This window comes from Lacerta agilis, chromosome 6 (genome assembly GCF_009819535.1).
Source record: "Lacerta agilis isolate rLacAgi1 chromosome 6, rLacAgi1.pri, whole genome shotgun sequence".
NCBI classification, from domain to species: domain Eukaryota; kingdom Metazoa; phylum Chordata; class Lepidosauria; order Squamata; family Lacertidae; genus Lacerta; species Lacerta agilis.
Window position 1 is genome coordinate 33,715,339 of NC_046317.1, and position 17,751 is coordinate 33,733,089.

A 17,751-nucleotide genomic window follows, 5' to 3' on the forward strand; every position below is an offset into this window, starting at 1 on the left:
CCAAATTATTACAAATCAAACCAAATTAATTTAATACAATTTCTTAAAATCAGGTTTCCTGCTCCTGTTCCAAATTTATGGTCATCATCATTTCCTTGCATAGCCGCATCATTTCTTATTTAAGTCCAGCTGACATCCTTCATTTGCCATTAAACCATTCTTCCAGCTTGTTGCTTTTTTCACCTTACAAACAGCACCTCCATTACATCTTATAAATAAATGATCAATTTCACGTGTGTAGTCCTTCCTATATATTGTTGTTCCAGACCTGGTGTGCTGGGTGAGTTAATAATAATAATAATAATAATAATAATAATAATAATAATAATAATAATAATAATATATTTATGCCCCGCCCTTCCCAGCCAAAAACTGGGCTCAGGGCGGCTAACACTAATTAAAGTCACAGCAGAAACATAAAAACAATCAATTTAAAATACAGATTAAAATACAAATTCAAAATTCAAAATTAAAACTGCAGTCTCATTTTCAAATAGCCCACCAATAAAAGAATGAAGCATAAGTATCAAACAGAAACCAACCCAAAGGCCAGGTGGAACAGCTCCGTCTTGCAGGCCCTGCGGAAAGATGCCAAATCCCACAGTGCCCTGGTCTCTTGTGATAGACTGTTCCACCAAGTCGGGGCCAATATTGAGAAAGCCCTGGCCATAGTTGAGGCCAACCTAGCATCTTTGTTGCTCGGGACCTCCAAAAGATTATTATTTGAGGACCTTAAGGTCCTACATGGGACATACCAGGAGAGGCTTAGGTACGAAGATAATCACTATCTTCCATTGTTCAGTTCTTTGCAGTGTTTATCTGGATGGTACAAAGTTACATTCCATCCCTTCCACTGTTTACAGACTAGTGTACGAGCTGCAGTCATAAATAACTCACAAAGTGCATAACTAAACTCTGCCATTAAAATTCCACTCTGGAGTTCTTCCTCGGCACACAGTTAAAAGCACTATTTTTCCTTCAATTCAGCCTCTTTACCACATCTGTTCGGCAGCAGTTCATTATTTTTTCTCCCACTGCATTTCTCCAACAACAGTCCAAGAATAATTTTAAATAAAGCCCATTCAGCCTCGGTCGAGGGGTAAGGGCATAGTAAAACCTTGTAAAATTCCTTGTTGAGCATAGACAAAAGCCTCCCCCCTCTTTTCCGAAGTAACAAACAGAATAGCATAGCAACGGCTACACATGTCCTTTTCATTAGGCATAGGACAGGCATCCCCAAACTGCAGCCCTCCAGGTGTTTTAGCCTACAACTCGCATGATCCCTAGCTAATAGGACCAGTGGTCAGGGATGATGGGAATTGTAGTCCAAAACATCTGGAGGGCTAAAGGTTGGGGATGCCTGCCATAGGAGGTCAGGAAAAAGGAGACCATTTGAAAACCATAAGAAAGCACAAAGTAACTTGTCCACCCCCTTCCTTTGCTGGCTGTTGTAAGGATTCTCAAGCTTCAAATAAAACGTCAAAGAAACCTTCAAAGAGTCAAGTCCAGTCCTTTGGGCAGCTGATTGCAGTCGACTGGCATGTCAGTCCAGGAGCACCTCTTGATTAATGCCAATTGTCTGAATTTTGGAGGAACCAACCATAAATCATGCCAGAGACAGACACACACCCAGGTTGCACCCGCTCTGCCTTTCAAGTTGGTAGACACGAGCTTGAGCGGCACAGCAGGATGCAGTGAGCTCCCCAAACCCCACTGGGGAACAATGCCAGGATATTTGCCTCATAAAGGCTGGCTTTTCCCTGCCTAAAGTTCCTTGCTGCCTGTGGAGGGCAGCAAGGAGCTACCACCATTGACTTGTGATGTGTCCAGAAACCAACTTCATTGTGTTTTTTCAATGCTCATAATTTCTTAGGTTGGTATTATGAGGATTTATAAACGTAGCAGTTTAAGGTTTTTCACACCTTGTGGATTAGGCTTTCAGAGTATCACCTAAGAAGGTTAACAACTGCACCATAGACTTTTCATCTATGTCCAATAAAATACGCAAATCATATTGTTATCTAATCATATGCAACTTAACTGTAGTTGGTTGACCAAAATATTTTTCCAATGCTATTCTTAATATGAAATAAGCTTCTTAACATAGCTGAGTGTATGCAGTATTTTTGGCACACAACCTTGCTCGTACTAGTCTTTCACTAAAATTCAATGCTTCTGACCTTCACTGTTCTTTTCTATGAAAACTGACACCTGATTAGTAGTATAATATTCCCTGCCAAAAACTGCAGCACTTTGAAGAGATACACATTTTGCAACTACCACTTATAACAAATATTACAGAATAAGAAATCTGATTTCTTGGCCATGTTCATGGTTGATAGAAGACGCCATGGTGAGTCTCAGGTTTGGATGCTCTGCCCTCCAATCTCCTCCGCCCTGCAGTTGGGGGTTGTTTGGAAGCTTTTGCCTTCCATTTTTGTTAACTGTGGTTTGTCATGTTGTCTGTGGGTACTATGTTTTGCACTAAGGCGGCATTTGTACTTCACGGTAAGTCATAAATCATGACTTACCACACACATAAGTGAATTGTACTTGCTTCACTCCTCCTTGCTTGCACTGGGAGAAAACAAACAACGATCACAGCCTGAGTATTATCTCCCAACAGGGAATAATGGTTTGTTGCACTCCAAACTATAACCAGAAGTCAAGAATCAACCTTGGCTTACTAACTATGGTTTGTTGGAGTCAAACAAACTACCATCCTGTTTAGATTTAACACCAAGCCAGGGATCTTAATTTGTTTTCCCTCTGTGTGAGTGCACAAAGCAGACACGATTCACTCATGCATGGTAAGCCATAGTTTATGGCTTCCCATCAGGTACAAATGCAGCGTAACAAGGATTAATTTAAAATAATGGGCAATAAAGCTGTTAAACTAATCAATTAGTGTTGCCATACGTCCAGGTTTTCCTGGACATGTCCTCTTTTGGGGAGCCAGCATGCCCATCCGGGTGGATTTTTGCATTTTACATGAAGTGCCTGGGTTTTGGGGGTTTTATTATGACCATTATTATTATTATTATTAGTAGTAGTATTATCTGTGTTAGGCTTGCACTCGGCCTTGTGGTGTTTCTGGTGGCTGCCAGGCTTGGCACTGCCTTCTCGGGGCCACTTAGCCTCCCATCATCTGGAGAAGCAGCATCTCCTGAGCAAGAGGCCAAAGACAGCAAAGGTAAGAGAAGGGAGAAAGGGAGCAGGTGGGCAAAAAAGGGGTCAGCTGCAGGGAAGGGGCGAGCGGAGGAGATGCGGGATGGTGGTGGGGGTGTCCCAAATGTGTTCGGGTTTTTGCCCGTCAGAATATGGTAACCCTAGATGACATGGCAAACTCATGCGCACTGCATTAAGTATGATGTGTAGATATGACCAGTATGCTTACTGACAGCAAAACCTTTAATGTTTTCATTACATTGCTAACCTGTTCACTCTCTTTCCCCAAACCAGGCTTCCGTACCATTCCTTGGGCTTTACAACTCATCCTAGGAACTCATTAACAAGTTAACTGATTAAAGGTATTTCCACCCTTCAGAATCCTCTTACTGAAATACTATATCTTTCCCCAAAGCACACCTTTATGTCAAAGATTTGGCAGTCAAACTAGCTGCGCACACAAAATAGCTTCCAACAAGTCCAAAATCTATGTCCCCAAACCCCTTGGTCCAAAATTATTATTAATTTCAGAATTAAATAAGCTACATAATGATGAAAACTTTAAAAATGCAATAAAAATAAATTTAAGAAAAGTAAATCAATCAATTGGCTTAGATTAGACATACTTTAAAACATATGAACAGCCTTATGAACTCTGTACTTGATATATACACTATAAAAACCTCTACTTTGTACATCTCTTATTTGAAATCATGACTCTGGATCATACTGAACTGATTCTAGGGCAACTGAACTGGGGCAACCGAAGATGTAAAAGGTGTTAAGCAATGTTTGCTTAGTTGCTTGTTTCCCCTATTTGTACTGGCACTTTTAAGTACCATTACACAGTTTCTCAGGCACTTGGGGAGTCTTCATTTAGTCAAGCATGAGTTCCTCACATGACACCCCTATAACAAAATAAACAGAGGATAAAAGTAAAATGCTAAATCAGGACAGAGTACCCATGATGTGGAGAAGTGGTCATATAATGTAGATCAGTGATAGTCAATGGATCCCAGGGAGTCCATGCACCGTTCACATAACAAAAACTACCATAGAGATGTGAAAATTTTCAATAGTAGGGGATCCATGGATTGGCTTTTGAAAAACAGATCTGCAATACTTTGCTAATGGGGTACCACTGGTGTAGACAGAATATGGTGGAACTACCCTGAAAACACCTTGTGCCAAGGATAGGGAACATGAGGCTAACTAGACATTGCTGGACTACAACTCCCATTGGTTACACTGGCTGAGGTTGAAGTCCAACAACTGAAGAGCCACAGGTTCCCCACACCTACCCCTATGCATTTCACCCAAAGCCCATTTAACACAACCCCATTCTGCTGTTAACTAAGAAATGCATCTTTTCCCAGGTAATAGAATGTCAAACCATTTCCAAGACAACTCTACATCCCAAACAAAATTGTGTTTTGTTCAAAAATATTTTCTAGCATTTACCCTTGTAAGATCTTCTATTTCAGAACTGAAGTTTGTTTCACCTTCCATCATTTCTTCCTCTTCTAAAGTTCTTTCATCATCAAAGTCATGAACCAGCATGTCAGCCGTTGGGTCAAATTCATGGTCATCTGATGTTGCAGACCCTCCTACAATTTGATTAACCTCACAGTTGATCACATTGTAGACTTAAGTGTTAAAATCATTATTACCACATGCAAATTATTTTAAAACCAAGATTAATATAGCAGTGAAACTTTTCTGCAAAAGCCAAATCTCTAAATAATTAGTCAACCAATAAATAAATTGTGCTATTTGAAGGCTACAGATTCAAAAATCATAAAGCATGAACAATGGTACTAATAAGTACAAGCCTATACACAATTAAGAAGTAATTCCTAGGGAGTTAAATAGAACTTACCCCTAGGTAAAAGACTGCAGCTTATAATTTTACCCAGTGTTACAAAGCAAGATATAGGTAGGTTTTTAATTCATCACCAGAGTCAAGCTATAAAGCAGTGCATGTATAGAAAACTATGACCTCAGTATGTTGGCTTCCTGCTGGATTTTTAGCTTGAGAGTAGAAGGCAGAAAGATCAAATGTTCATATTTTTGTGATGGGCAGTGCAAATATTTGGCTTTAAGAATTTATTGCACTGCAAAATGGTACAATTGTTATGTCACTGAACAAAAAGCTTTTCCCATAATCAATACTAACCAGCTGGCTGTCTGGCACTTTGGAAGTGCTGTGCAAAATCCTTTGCAAGTTCTTTGCCTGGGAAATCCTAATCACAGAGCACTCCCCAAATGCTCAATAATTTTATTATAATAATTAAACGCCTGATTACTAGACACCTGGGAAGCACTGTGCAAAATGCATTCTGAACTGTGTGCTCAGTGCTTCCTAACAATAAGTGGTTGCTGGACATTTGGGAAGCCTTGCACCCAGGGCAGAACAAGCCCTCTGAACTATTACACACCATCTCCATAGACCAACTTTGGCAGAGTTCATCACCTGATTTCATTATGACATCAGATACAGTGGTACCTCGGGTTACATACGCTTCAGGTTACATAGACTTCAGGTTACATACTCTGCTAACCCAGAAATAACGCTTCAGGATAAGAACAGAAATCATGCTTTGGCGGTGCAGCGGCAGCGGGAGGTCCCATTAGTGGTGCTTCAGGTTAAGAACAGTTTCAGGTTAAGAACAGACCTCCAGAACGAATTAAGTACTTAACCAGAGGTACCACTGTAGTGAGGTGGGTGATCCCACCCACCTGCCAAAGTTGACTTGTGGGGGTGGGCAAAAATAAAGGTCTGGCCTCCCAGGCCAAAAAAAATTCCCCCTCCTACTCTAAAGCATGAATCATACAACTTTGCACTTGCCAATACCTAGTGGATGGTGCAGAACACAGGGCAACTAAAATTGTATTTAAGCACATGACTGAAAAGTAGCACAAAATTTTATATTTTGGACTATGGTGAGAAAAGATTTCATACTATTTTATCTGTTCCACATACAGGTTTTTGGGAAGTGCCCAGCACCCTGATTCACCATGCCAAACATATACAATGTACTAAGTCTAACCCAGTGTGGATTCCTGGTTATTCAGTTCCACAGAAAAAGGACTAGCAGATCAGCACAGGGGGAAACCCCAGAACTGGGAATGCTACAGACAAGCACAGTTAAACATGATGACTTGCCTCTACTTCATTTTTAACAATACTGCACTAGCTGTGCAAGAAGGGACTTTCATTCTGGCAACCTTATGCTGAATAGTGGAAGCTTACAGACTTACAAATACAATGATTTGTTAACATGGACAGAATTAGCTGTAAACAAGGATAACGTCTGGCCCAATCATAGATGGTACTATGCCCAAAAGGGTTCTGTACCAGTATAAGACTGCAAGTTGCTAATTTCAGCCAGCAATAGAACATGACTTTAGCCATTACAAAGTGGAAACTTTTCTCCCCTTAACAAATTCATGCATGGGATTCTGAAGTATGTCAGATAAGCACTGAACCATCTTCACCATAGGTGGGCTGTTGTTTTTTGCACTAGTGCAAATTCAAAGGCATGTTAATGGCAACTGTGTAAGAGCAACATGGCTCACCCATGTTTTGCTTAGCAGAGGATGAAAATTAAGATGTAGGAATATCCCCTCAAGACAGATTGTCTTGTAGAATAGAACATAGTTAATTCCAGCAGTTACTGTGCATACAATAAAATATATCCAAGTCTCGCCGGTTATAAAGGGCTCACTTTTCTATCCAAGCTTTGTAAATATCAGAATAAAACTTTACCTGGGCTTGCAGACTCAACAGAAGGCTATCAAAAAAAGGAAAGAAAAAAAGAAAAATGTTATCAGTGAACAATTGCCAAATATTTTGCAATGCATTGTGAAATATTAAGCGTAAACCAGAATATTTCTGACTTTCACTGCAACATTTTGATCAATCATGTAACAGCCTAGAAGTATTTACATTTTGAATAAATAAAAATCTGACAGAAAACACACTACCGGTATACCACAAGACTGACACTATGCAACAAAAGTCCATAACATTTACCCTTTGTTAAAACATAAAAACAGTAAGAACTGAAAATATGTGCATCACAGGAAGTTATCTCTAAGCTGCATTCTTACTTGGTATAAGCAATTAAATACAAAAATCTGTCAAAATTTCACGTGAAAACTTTTAACAAAAGCCATTTCTACTTTCTAGTTTTGAAAGTTTGATAAAGCAGAACACACATACGTGCAAAAAGCCACAGCCATGTGAGGGCGTTCACATTCATAATGTGAGTAATGGATGCCTCACTACATGTTGTTACATCATGGTAGTCCAGTAAAACAAGGTTGTGTTTTAGCAATGTTCAGCTCAATGCAACACAGCTTTTTCCATTCCTAGCTATTATTGGAAATTGCTTAAAAGTAAGCCGCTTAACATGCAAGACACATGACAAATAATATCAGTACACTATGTGTTCAAATGGATCTCCAACCCAGTGAAAGAAATTAGCCAGATGCCAGGAATGTTTTGCGACTGGTGCAGGTCCAATTGCAACCATGTGGAGATGTGTGGGTGCCAGGTTGGTGACTGGGGAAAGCAAAATGTCATTCAGAGAAGGTTATGAAATATTTTCCTTGCAGCTTGAATTTGTTTTATTCTGGATTTGATGTTTAATATGTTGTAAACAGTTTTGAGATTTTTTTCTTTAAAATATAAAGTGGCATAGAAATGAAAATAAACAACAACAACAATATGGGGGGGGGACATTCCATTGTGGTGACTGTAACCTAGGTTTAAGGTGCCATTTGCTGATTAGCTGATTAGCTGAATTTCTAACACTGACCTCCCCTCCTTTTAAAAAAAATTAGCTTTTCAAACGTTACAGACAACACTTCAAACACTTAACAGTGTCATTTGTGTCTCTACCAGCACAACAATCATTTTATTTTATTGCTAGTTGTCTTTCTGGATCACCCTTGTTCCCAAAGGAGCCCAAAGTTGCAATATAACATAAAAACAAAAAGACTAGGATTCACCTGCGCAAGACCTTCTGTTTGCACAACAGCCCCCACCCCCCGTTCAACACACCCCAACTGGCTCTGGAGGGGATCAAAACAACACACAAGGGGAGGAGACCAGGGATTGTTTTTTTCTGGAAAGCTGCAATGCTTGCATAGATGAAATAAACGGAAGACGAAAGCACCAAATTCCACCAAAAATATACATAATAACAACAAACATACAGTCAACTTGCAACTTTCACATCATTAACTTGCACAACTCTGAGGTTTATGTGTTTGCTGGCCAGCTAGCTGAAATCACACAAATGAAATGCATGCAAGGCATAGAGCTATAAAGCTGTTTCTCAGTGTGGAAAGAGCTTTTAGCCTTGCTTACCGGGTTCTGAGAGTCTCTTGTGACATCTCAGAGAGCCCCACAAGATCTTGAGAGAGCCTCCTAGATTCCCAGAGCCCAATAATTAAGGGAGAGAGCATAAATGCTCTCAGCCTTGCATGGGGGGCAAGGCTGCTTGGCGTCAAATAATTCCTTAAACCAAGGTTACAGTCACCAAAATGGAATGTCTAGATGCCATTTGGGGGCAAGATGGCTCTAAACTCTTACCGGTATTTTTCAAACAATGGACTGACTGTGATTTTCAGTTAAACATCTAGCTAGTTTAGATGACAACCTTGAGCTAGGTTAAGAACTGTGAGAATTTAAGAAAAGTCACTTTTATCCAGCTGACTTGATGAAAGTCCACATATAAAAGTCTACGTATATATTGGCCTATACCTACCTCTTTTTGTTAATGGTGAGACGGACCATTCATAATAAAAGAATATTCTTCATAACTTTGAGCAGGGTAGGGGTGTGGGGTACAACAAGCTACAACAATTAACTATGTTGTTCACCGCTCCTGCTCAGGCTGTACAGAAAAAGCATTTTGGTTCCTGAAATTAATTCTGATTGTGCAGATAAAATATAACTGATAGAATTCTACAGGATGTGGTATTAGTGTGTGAAAACTGTTAAGAGCCAATGATTCCCAGCCATGCACCTTCAGGTGGTGATGTCAGGCACCATTCTGGCACCCAGGCATCTTCACTTGGTCGCAAGTGGCTGACAGCCAAGCACAACATGCGCCTGGCTAATTTTGATCACTGTTTGGCACTGAATGCCTCATTCGAAAGTGAAAAGTTAGACAAGATGCTGGAGATCTTTAATCACTATCTCCTGTAATGTTAAAATAAACAGTTATGGGGAAGGCAACTTAATAGGGGCTGTGGCGTGGAGGAAAGGGGTTTTATTCTTTAAATGCCCCAAAGCTGCTATTTTCCCATGGGAGAAACAGAGATTGCCATATTGTGGCTGCTTGCTTTCCTGGTAAAACAAATAGTAGCTGGTAATGGGATTTGGATTAGAAGAAGGCACAGGGAAACAATGAGCCCTTTCCCTAGCAATTGGAAGGCAGCTGTGTGTGCTTCTAATTTAAATTTTTTTAAAATAAGATCCCAGTTATAGCTCTCCTGCATTGGAGACACACATCCACCTCACATGTAAGCTACCCAAGACCTGTCTTATATACATCTCTACTAACCAGAGATTTCTACATATCAGTGGTGGAGAACATCTGGCCCTCCTGATGTTGTTGGGGACTTATATGAGCCCCAGGCAGCAAGGCCTAATGGTTTGGGATTATGGAGCTGTAGTCCAACAATATGCGGAGGCACCAAGTTCCTCATCCTTGCTATGCCTCACCTACAAGTGCAGGTCACAATGAGGCATTTTCAGCTCTGAAGCTACATGACGCAGAAAAGAAAGAAGCAGTCTGAATTATTTTAGTCAAGTACTTTATCCATATTTTAGCAGGGAATTGATTATTTCAATTTACTAGATTTGTTAACATTACCACCACACATTCTAAACACAAGTCACAGGTCAAAATAGAAACTTAAGTATCAGCGACATGTTAATTTTAGGGTCATTCCACGCCAAATCACCTGGTGTCATGTGCTCTCACGACTCAGATTTTCTTCAAAAAAAATTCTGTATAGATACCTATGAGATAAGCTCGAATTAATTTTTAAAGATTTTTTGGTCGCAGGAGAATTTTTTGAAAATTTCAATTTTTGCACAATTTAGGCTAATGCAATTTCTGCGTCAGTTTAGAAAAAAAAACCTGTTTCGCTTATTTTTCAACCGATTGGGCTTATTTTGGTATCAAAATAAAGCTAATTGTGGTCTCTTTCAAAATAAGGTATAAAATGGTATTAAGTGCGACAGAAAAGGGTCATTGACCATTCAAAGTGAATTTTTGTCATTTTATTCCCGGTAGGTTCAATAAGCCATAGGGCGCAAACCACAATTAACACATGTATCATACTGGTTTTGTAGAATGGGTTAACCATGTACTTGTTATGTTTTAAAAATAAGGAGGATGTTTTTGTGGTTATGAAATAAATTAACAATAGTTTAAATTGTATTTTGTTTTTATTAAATAATCAATAAAACTTAATTTTTAAAATATATCAGATGACATTGTAACATAAGAGGGTACAATGCTAACTATTCTCACGAATGTGTGAGTTATTTCAGGGTCAAAGAGACCGCAAACCTGTTCAAAAATAATAATAAATTGATTTTGAAGTATTTTTTTACAAAAATAATTATCTTATAACCACTGGCCTCTAGTTAACCACAGTTTGTGGAAATATACCAAGCCATTGGCACAGAGCTCCCCCTTCCAACCAACATGCGTACGTGTGCAGAAGTGCCATTGGTGAGATTCTCCAAGCACAGCAGGTTTGTGGATGCAATGGTAGCCTCACCATTCTGTGAAGCCTCACTGGTTCAAGTGGGGAGTCAGCATTGCTCCTTAACAAATCCAGTTGATTTTAACAGGACCTAATTTCAATTAATTTAGTCTGGAGCTAATCCAAAGGCAGAGAGTTGTACCGTCAGTTATTTCCTAGTCAGTATTTATCATGAAAGACATTTGCGTAAGAGAACTCTTAAAAGTATAAAGTTAACAAAATTAAGTATAAAGTTAACAAAAAAGCTAAATCCTTTACGTATTTATTTCTGCCCAAAGTAAATTATGTGACATCTGGCCTAGATGCATATTTATATTGTTGCTGGTTACAATTTAACTCAAGTTGTGATGATTTTTAATTCCCTCCCCCCAAAAAGATAAATTTGCAAAAAAACTATGCATACTTGGGATATTTTGCATTATCCATTGAATGAGGAAATAATGATCTACGACTACGTGTAGACTTTCTTGACATGGGGATTTTTGTTTATTTCCTTGCTGCATTTGTATCCTGTCCTTCCTTGAAAGAACTCTTGAGCAGTGTTTTAGCCAGTATGTTAGCCTTGGGAAATGCATCTTGACCAAAACCACCCAGAAAGCTTCACAGCTGAATGGGTATTTGAGTCCGGAACTGCCAATTCTCAAATCCAAACTTTCTAGCCAGTACTTTTACAATGGCAAAAAGTACTCTTTTCATTTGCAAATTATTTATAGTCCACATGACTGGGGAGGGGGAGGGGTTAAGATCAAGCACACATATCCTAAATTATGTTGTTTCTAAGGATATAATTACATGGTGACTACTTGGGATTTCTGAGCACTGCCATCAGTTATGTCCTACAAACAAAGCTGCCCCCACACTAATATGCTTTCCACTAAATTCAGTCTTTTAACTTCCCTTCTACTGAACAGAAGCCATGTGCAAGTTTTCAAATGCTAACTATACCAAAAAAATGCACTTCAAACATTTTATCTTTATATTACCTCTCAAAATATATTAACAAATGTCAAAAAAAAAACAATGAGGAAGAATACAGTAAAAATGTAACTGAAATTCATGAACAGTTTGAGGAGGGAAAGGGTACAGTTTAACCATGATGACATATTTCTCTCACCTGTGGCAAAGCCCAGGCCACATCAAGTTGGTCCACTACACCTGTAAGTATGCTAGTATGACCCAGAACATACTACTGCTATAAATTGTTTCAGAAACAGCTTTCCACCGGCAAGTGCAATCACTCACTCTAATAGCAAACTCAGGAGGTGAATGAGCAGGATTAAAGACAAAATGGGGTCACTGAGAGACAAAAAGGTACATTCAGGGGAATCCCAAGGTCTGCAGAAGTACAAATTTAAGAATAAATAAATAAAAGGGGACAAATGCCCCAAAACAAAGTACAGTACTCCTGTGAGAACTGAGCATTGTGACTGACTCTTGACTAGAAAAGAAACAGGAATGGGAAGTACTGGAGTAGTGGAATATTCTGAACTTCTGAAGGATGGCCTCTATCATTTCTGCTAAACTGCAATGATACACTGGAACATTTTGTTGCAGAACTCACTATTCATGACTAGAGCAATACAACAAAATGCTGATTTCCAAAGTGCATTACTGTGCTTATATCCAAAATCACTAACCTTTGTAAATTATTTTGTATTCCTACATTAGCTTGTTTCTTACCACACAGAGGATGAGGTGCAACAAAAATCCCCAAAAATGTCTTAAAGCAATGGCGACTGGAGGCAAATATGCCAGCAAAAGGATTTTGTCTTAAAATGTGCAGGGTTTACATGAACTCTCCTCAGATCACAATGTATCCCTCAAAATCTCATTTTCAATGAACACAACTGTCCACAAAGTATAGACAAAAGCACATGCCACCATGAACTTCGATAACCTTATATATTACTCTGAAATGGCAATTCCTCATGTTACTAAAGCAGCAATATAATGCCAATGCATATGGCAACAGTGTACTGACAATACCAAAATGATGCAAATGTGTCCCAGCCAATTTTGGAACCTTTAACTCTCACACTCAAGTGTGCTGGAAGTTTTCCACTTGAATTTAGCACTTACTCTCATATTTTCAAGTGACTAATGAAACTTAGTATCTACATTTCCTCTTCATAAATATAGAGCCTACAATGAACATACAAGCTTGGGTTGTGACATAATGGCTACAGAAAGTGAAAGAACTGTAACTCCTCACGCCTCTTCTTATTACAATAAATGAAATGGAAATCTGGCCTATGAAAACACATTTAAAAGTGTAGATATAGTTACGGCAAGAAGAGGTTTCCATACAAAGTGTTAATTTTGATAGGGCACAATACATATTGAAATGTAACACCTTCCCACAATCAAAACTAGGAAAGAAGCACCATCTCTACAACAAAAAATGACCAAGTGATCTAGAAAGGGTTATAAGTTGACCTTCCTGATTTTGATATTCAAATAAAGTAAAAGTTGCTTCATTAAAAGCAGTCTTACAAATAAGTACATCCAAGTTAGTAGCTTACAGTAGTTTTGATTAGTCCATGTATTCACATATACCTGTTTGTAGCCTTTTCAGAAGTGGTGCCCCAGGTCTGACATGCTTTTCCAAAAGAAACTTGCCTTATTTAGCATCAAATCTTATGGCCTTTTTGGCACTAGGTAGAAACCCCCCCCCCAGCCCATGTTGTACACAACTACTAAGATATTGCTTCATTCTTATTCATTGTTATACTGTAACTGCTTTTGTTGCTTTGTTTTAAAAAATCATTCATAAACCACTCTAACAGCAAAGTACCCAATACCACAAATAAATTCAATTGGAAAATGTTATAAAGCCTGTCACCAAGGCACAACATCATGTTGGAGGACTGGGGAAAACTGTGGAAAACTGGTATAAAATTTGTAATCTGCTTAGGGAAAATATAATGAAGATGATGTATAGATGGTACATGACACCTGTTAAATTGGCAAAAATTTATCATGGTCAAAATAATAAGTGCTGGAAATGTAAAGAAGCAAAAGGAACTTTTTTCCATATGTGGTGGACGTGCCCAAAGGTAAAAGACTTCTGGGAAAAGATTTATAATGAAAGATGGTGTTGAAAAACACATTTAAAAAGAAACCAGAAGCCTTTTTACTGGGCATCCTAGGCCAAGAAATTCCAAAATGTGACAGAACTTTATTTATGTATGCCACAACAGCACCTAGAATTTTGATAGCCAAAAACTGGAAAACAGAAGTAATTCCAACGATTGAAGAATGGCAGATGAAAATGATGGACTATATGGAGCTCGCAGAGATGACCGGGAAACCTCGTGACCAGAGGGACAACGCAGTGGAAGAAGAATGGAAGAAAAATAAATTGCATTTAAAAAAATCACTGTATGATTGATAATTAGATATAATTTGGAAGACAAGTTAGACTGTAGATGTAGAGTTTGGTTAAGTGTTAACGATAGATGAAATATGAGTTAAGATAATAGTTAAGATTAATAGATAGGTATTTTAAGAGTAAATAAGGTTTTTTATAAGATTTTTAGAAATTACTAAAGATGATAGACAAAGAACGCAGGAAGAGGAGATAGGAGGAAGTCAACGTACAATGTTAAGGATAGATGTTAAGGATAATAATAAGATTTTTTTGTTTGTATTGTAGGTATGTTGTTTTTGTATGTGAGTTTGGCCAAACTGCGAGAGGCAGTGAAGGATAGGCGTGCCTGGCATGCTCTGGTCCATGGGGTCACAAAGAGTCGGACACGACTGAACAACAAAAATGTGGTTGTATTGTTGTGTTTATGTTTGATTTTATTGTTGTTTTTTCTATTATAAAATTTAATAAAGATATTTAAATAATAATAATAATAATAATAATAATAATAAAGCCTGTCACCAAGAAGTGATATTTACTAAAGGAGACCAGGGCCTAAGAAGCAATGCAATACAGTATGTGGGGTGGAGTAGCAGATGTGTCCCTTTTAACTCCATTGCATATCTACAGATACATGTGTCTCAGGGAAACCATGCAAAGGCCAACAGTGATAACTCTCCAATTTACAAGATTCTTCCCTATTAGAAAGCTAGAAGGGAGTGGGGTGGAGAAGAGATCATAAGAATTATGCCACTGCCTCAACAGGGAGCTTCACTTTTTTAGGTGCTTGGTGGGGACATAATATAAATTGCATCACTTCCTGGATAAACCCCTAAGCTAGGCCTAGGTGAACTGTTATTTACAAGCTTGCTTTAGTTTGCCATGGATTCAAAGAACTTCAAACTTTTATTAACCAAAAGGTCATCAGATTTCAGCACCATATACTACTGCTTGAAGCAAACACACTCCCCAAACATTTATTATTATTATTAGTTGTGGGAGCCCATGGGATATTGCATTCAGAGGTTTTGGGGGAAATTTCATCTCTTAGCCACACAGTGTTGCAGTGAGGGAGCTTGAGCTAAAATACCACTTTGAGCTGTTCAGACAGAGAGGACTGTGAATGCAAGAGTGCTATGGATGATGATAATACATCATATTGCAGCCCAATTTAGTTTTTTTTTTTTACAACTTAATGTGTCAGAACAATGCTAGCCAAAGTGCAGAGTGCCTCTCCCTTTAAAAGGGGGAAAGGGCAACTCTCTTTCCGAAGAGACATGACTGAAATCTCCTACCATGAAAATATTTGGAGGTGGGGTTGGGGGGGGGGCGCCGGCGGAATTAAACATAATAGGTCTTCCTAAAGATAAACAAAGCTTTCTTGATTCCCCAAGAACATCCCTTCTGCTCACTCCCCTTCTGTAGAAATCAAGGGAGGTCGTAATTTGGGGGGGGGGGCGAATCCTGACGGCCCCAAACAGGAAAAGCTGCTTCTCTCTCACTACCCCTATAATAGTAAACGACCCTCTTCTTCCCCCACCCTCAAGAAAGACAACAACATTTCCTCTCCCACCGGTCCTCACTCCCAACTATCCCCGCACCCAGCCATCCTCCCAAGTTCCAGAAGGGCCGGTGCTCCCTCACGGACCTCGGTGGGCCGGGTGGGGAGGCGGCAAGTTCCCCGCCCAGCACGCCAGGCCCGTCTCGGGACCTCCCTCCTTTCCCGCCCCTGGAACTTAACTTGTGGGAAACGAAAGCACAGAGGCGGGCAGGCAGCGGCCGCGCAACAAGTTCCCGGCCGGGCCCCGACTAGACTCTCCCCTCTGGCCTCCTCCTCCTCCCCGTTTCTACCCGCCGCCCTCCTTCTCTCCCTTTCCATCCCCCTCGCCGCCGCCGCCGCCGCCGCCCGCGGCTCTCGCTCACCTCCGCCATGTTCGCCGCGCAGCTGGGGCGGGCCGAGCCAGGAGAGGGGAGTCACATCGCCGCCGCGGCGAAGAGAGGAGGAAACGGCACGGAAGGGCAGCAGCAGCAGCAGCAGGAGAGGAGGAGGAGGCGACGGGTCACGGTCTCTGTGAGGCAGTAGTGGTGGAAAGGAGGAAGCGGGGAGCCACCAGGGGGAGGAAGAGGAGCCAACGTCACCGCGCAAACGAGGTGGGCGCGCCCGCGCCACTGCCGCCGCCCCTCCTCCTTTCTCTCGGCGAGCGCGAGCGGCTCGGCGAAGTCACGAGACTGGAGCGCCCGCTCTCCCAGGCCCTTACCTCAGCGCGGGGCCTGGCGGGGGGGAGACGTTGCCTCGCCTCCCAACCGTATAAACGGTCTCCTCTGGTCCCGCTGAGAAGTGGGGGGGGGGGCTCCGTGTTCCTAATGTTCCTACTCTCTCTCTCCCCCCCCCGCCCCGTAGTTTGTTATTCACACATAATTCACTCGCTGCTAGCCAAAGCAAGGGGCATGACGCAACTTCCCCGGGCTGACAGAAACTCAAAAGTGGACCCGCCAAAATAAAAAACAACAACCCCGAGAAGCTCCTTGTGGTTTAAGCCGGCAACGCAGTTTAGCCAGTGACAGCCGAAAGCTTGTACTCCCCACTGGTGTTATTTTTCTCCTTCCCCCTCCCTTTCGATAACGTTTATTTCAAAGCGTACATTAAAAAAAAAAAGTCGGCGGAACGAATTTCGTGTCATGAAAATACAAATGCATATGCATCCAATGACATGTTAAAGTCTGCTCCCCCCCCCCCATGAGGGGCAAAGAGAGTATTAAATGTGGAAGATACGTGAGAAGAGAGTGAACGCCTCCCCCGCCCCCAGCGCAATGCCAGGACCCGATTGATACTCCCCTATCTTCACGGCCATTGGTCTTTAAAAAAACAAAAACGCGCGAAGATCCGATCAGGGATCATTTGACATAACGTCTAGTTTCGTCCCGAGCATTTGCTCACCCAACTAGGGATAGCAGTTTGGGGGGTGGGGAGACAAGCAGGTGGGGTCGCTTTTCGTCAAAGACATGGCGGGAAAGGTTAAATTCTCCTAGCTCGCCACAGACCGATCCTGACGCGACCTCCCCACCTCCGCTTCATATTTATTTATTTATTTATTTTAAAAACCCAATGGTGTAGTTTGGCCCTTTGCCTGAGGTGAACAGTACTACAGTACTCATAAACGACGTGCGTGCGAGGGAGATTCAGAAACAGGAAGTTAACCGATCTTGAGCTAACAAAACCATGCAGCTATCGCTGCCTTGTTTCAGAAGAAATGCCCTCTTTTGAAATTAAAACTCTCTCCTGATCAGATTTCCCTACACTGAAGGATATTTTACACCCCTTTGCTGCTTGTCAGCATTTGTTTTTAAAAATACTGCTCCCTATGTGGAACCAAGGTTTATCCCGGTTTAAGCCTATAGGGATGAGACTAGTAAAATATGGT

The 17,751-nt window shown here is 40.7% G+C and overlaps 1 protein-coding gene across 2 annotated transcripts in view; it reads right to left on the minus strand.

Annotated features, from left to right (window-relative positions):
- MIER1 (MIER1 transcriptional regulator) overlaps positions 1-16,501 on the minus strand; it is a 39,926-nt gene extending 23,425 nt beyond the window's left edge. The window contains exons 1-3 of one of the 2 annotated variants that reach the window (XM_033151857.1): positions 16,253-16,501; positions 6,938-6,962; positions 4,630-4,775 (exon numbers count right to left, since the gene is read on the minus strand). In XM_033151857.1, the coding sequence (XP_033007748.1) occupies positions 4,630-4,775; positions 6,938-6,962; positions 16,253-16,261 (180 nt within the window). In that variant the 5' untranslated portion in view covers positions 16,262-16,501. Of the gene's footprint in view, positions 1-4,629; positions 4,776-6,937; positions 6,963-16,252 lie in introns of those variants that run through there. The other variant, XM_033151856.1, reaches the window with a different exon arrangement.
- Between the last annotated feature and the right edge of the window lie 1,250 nt (positions 16,502-17,751).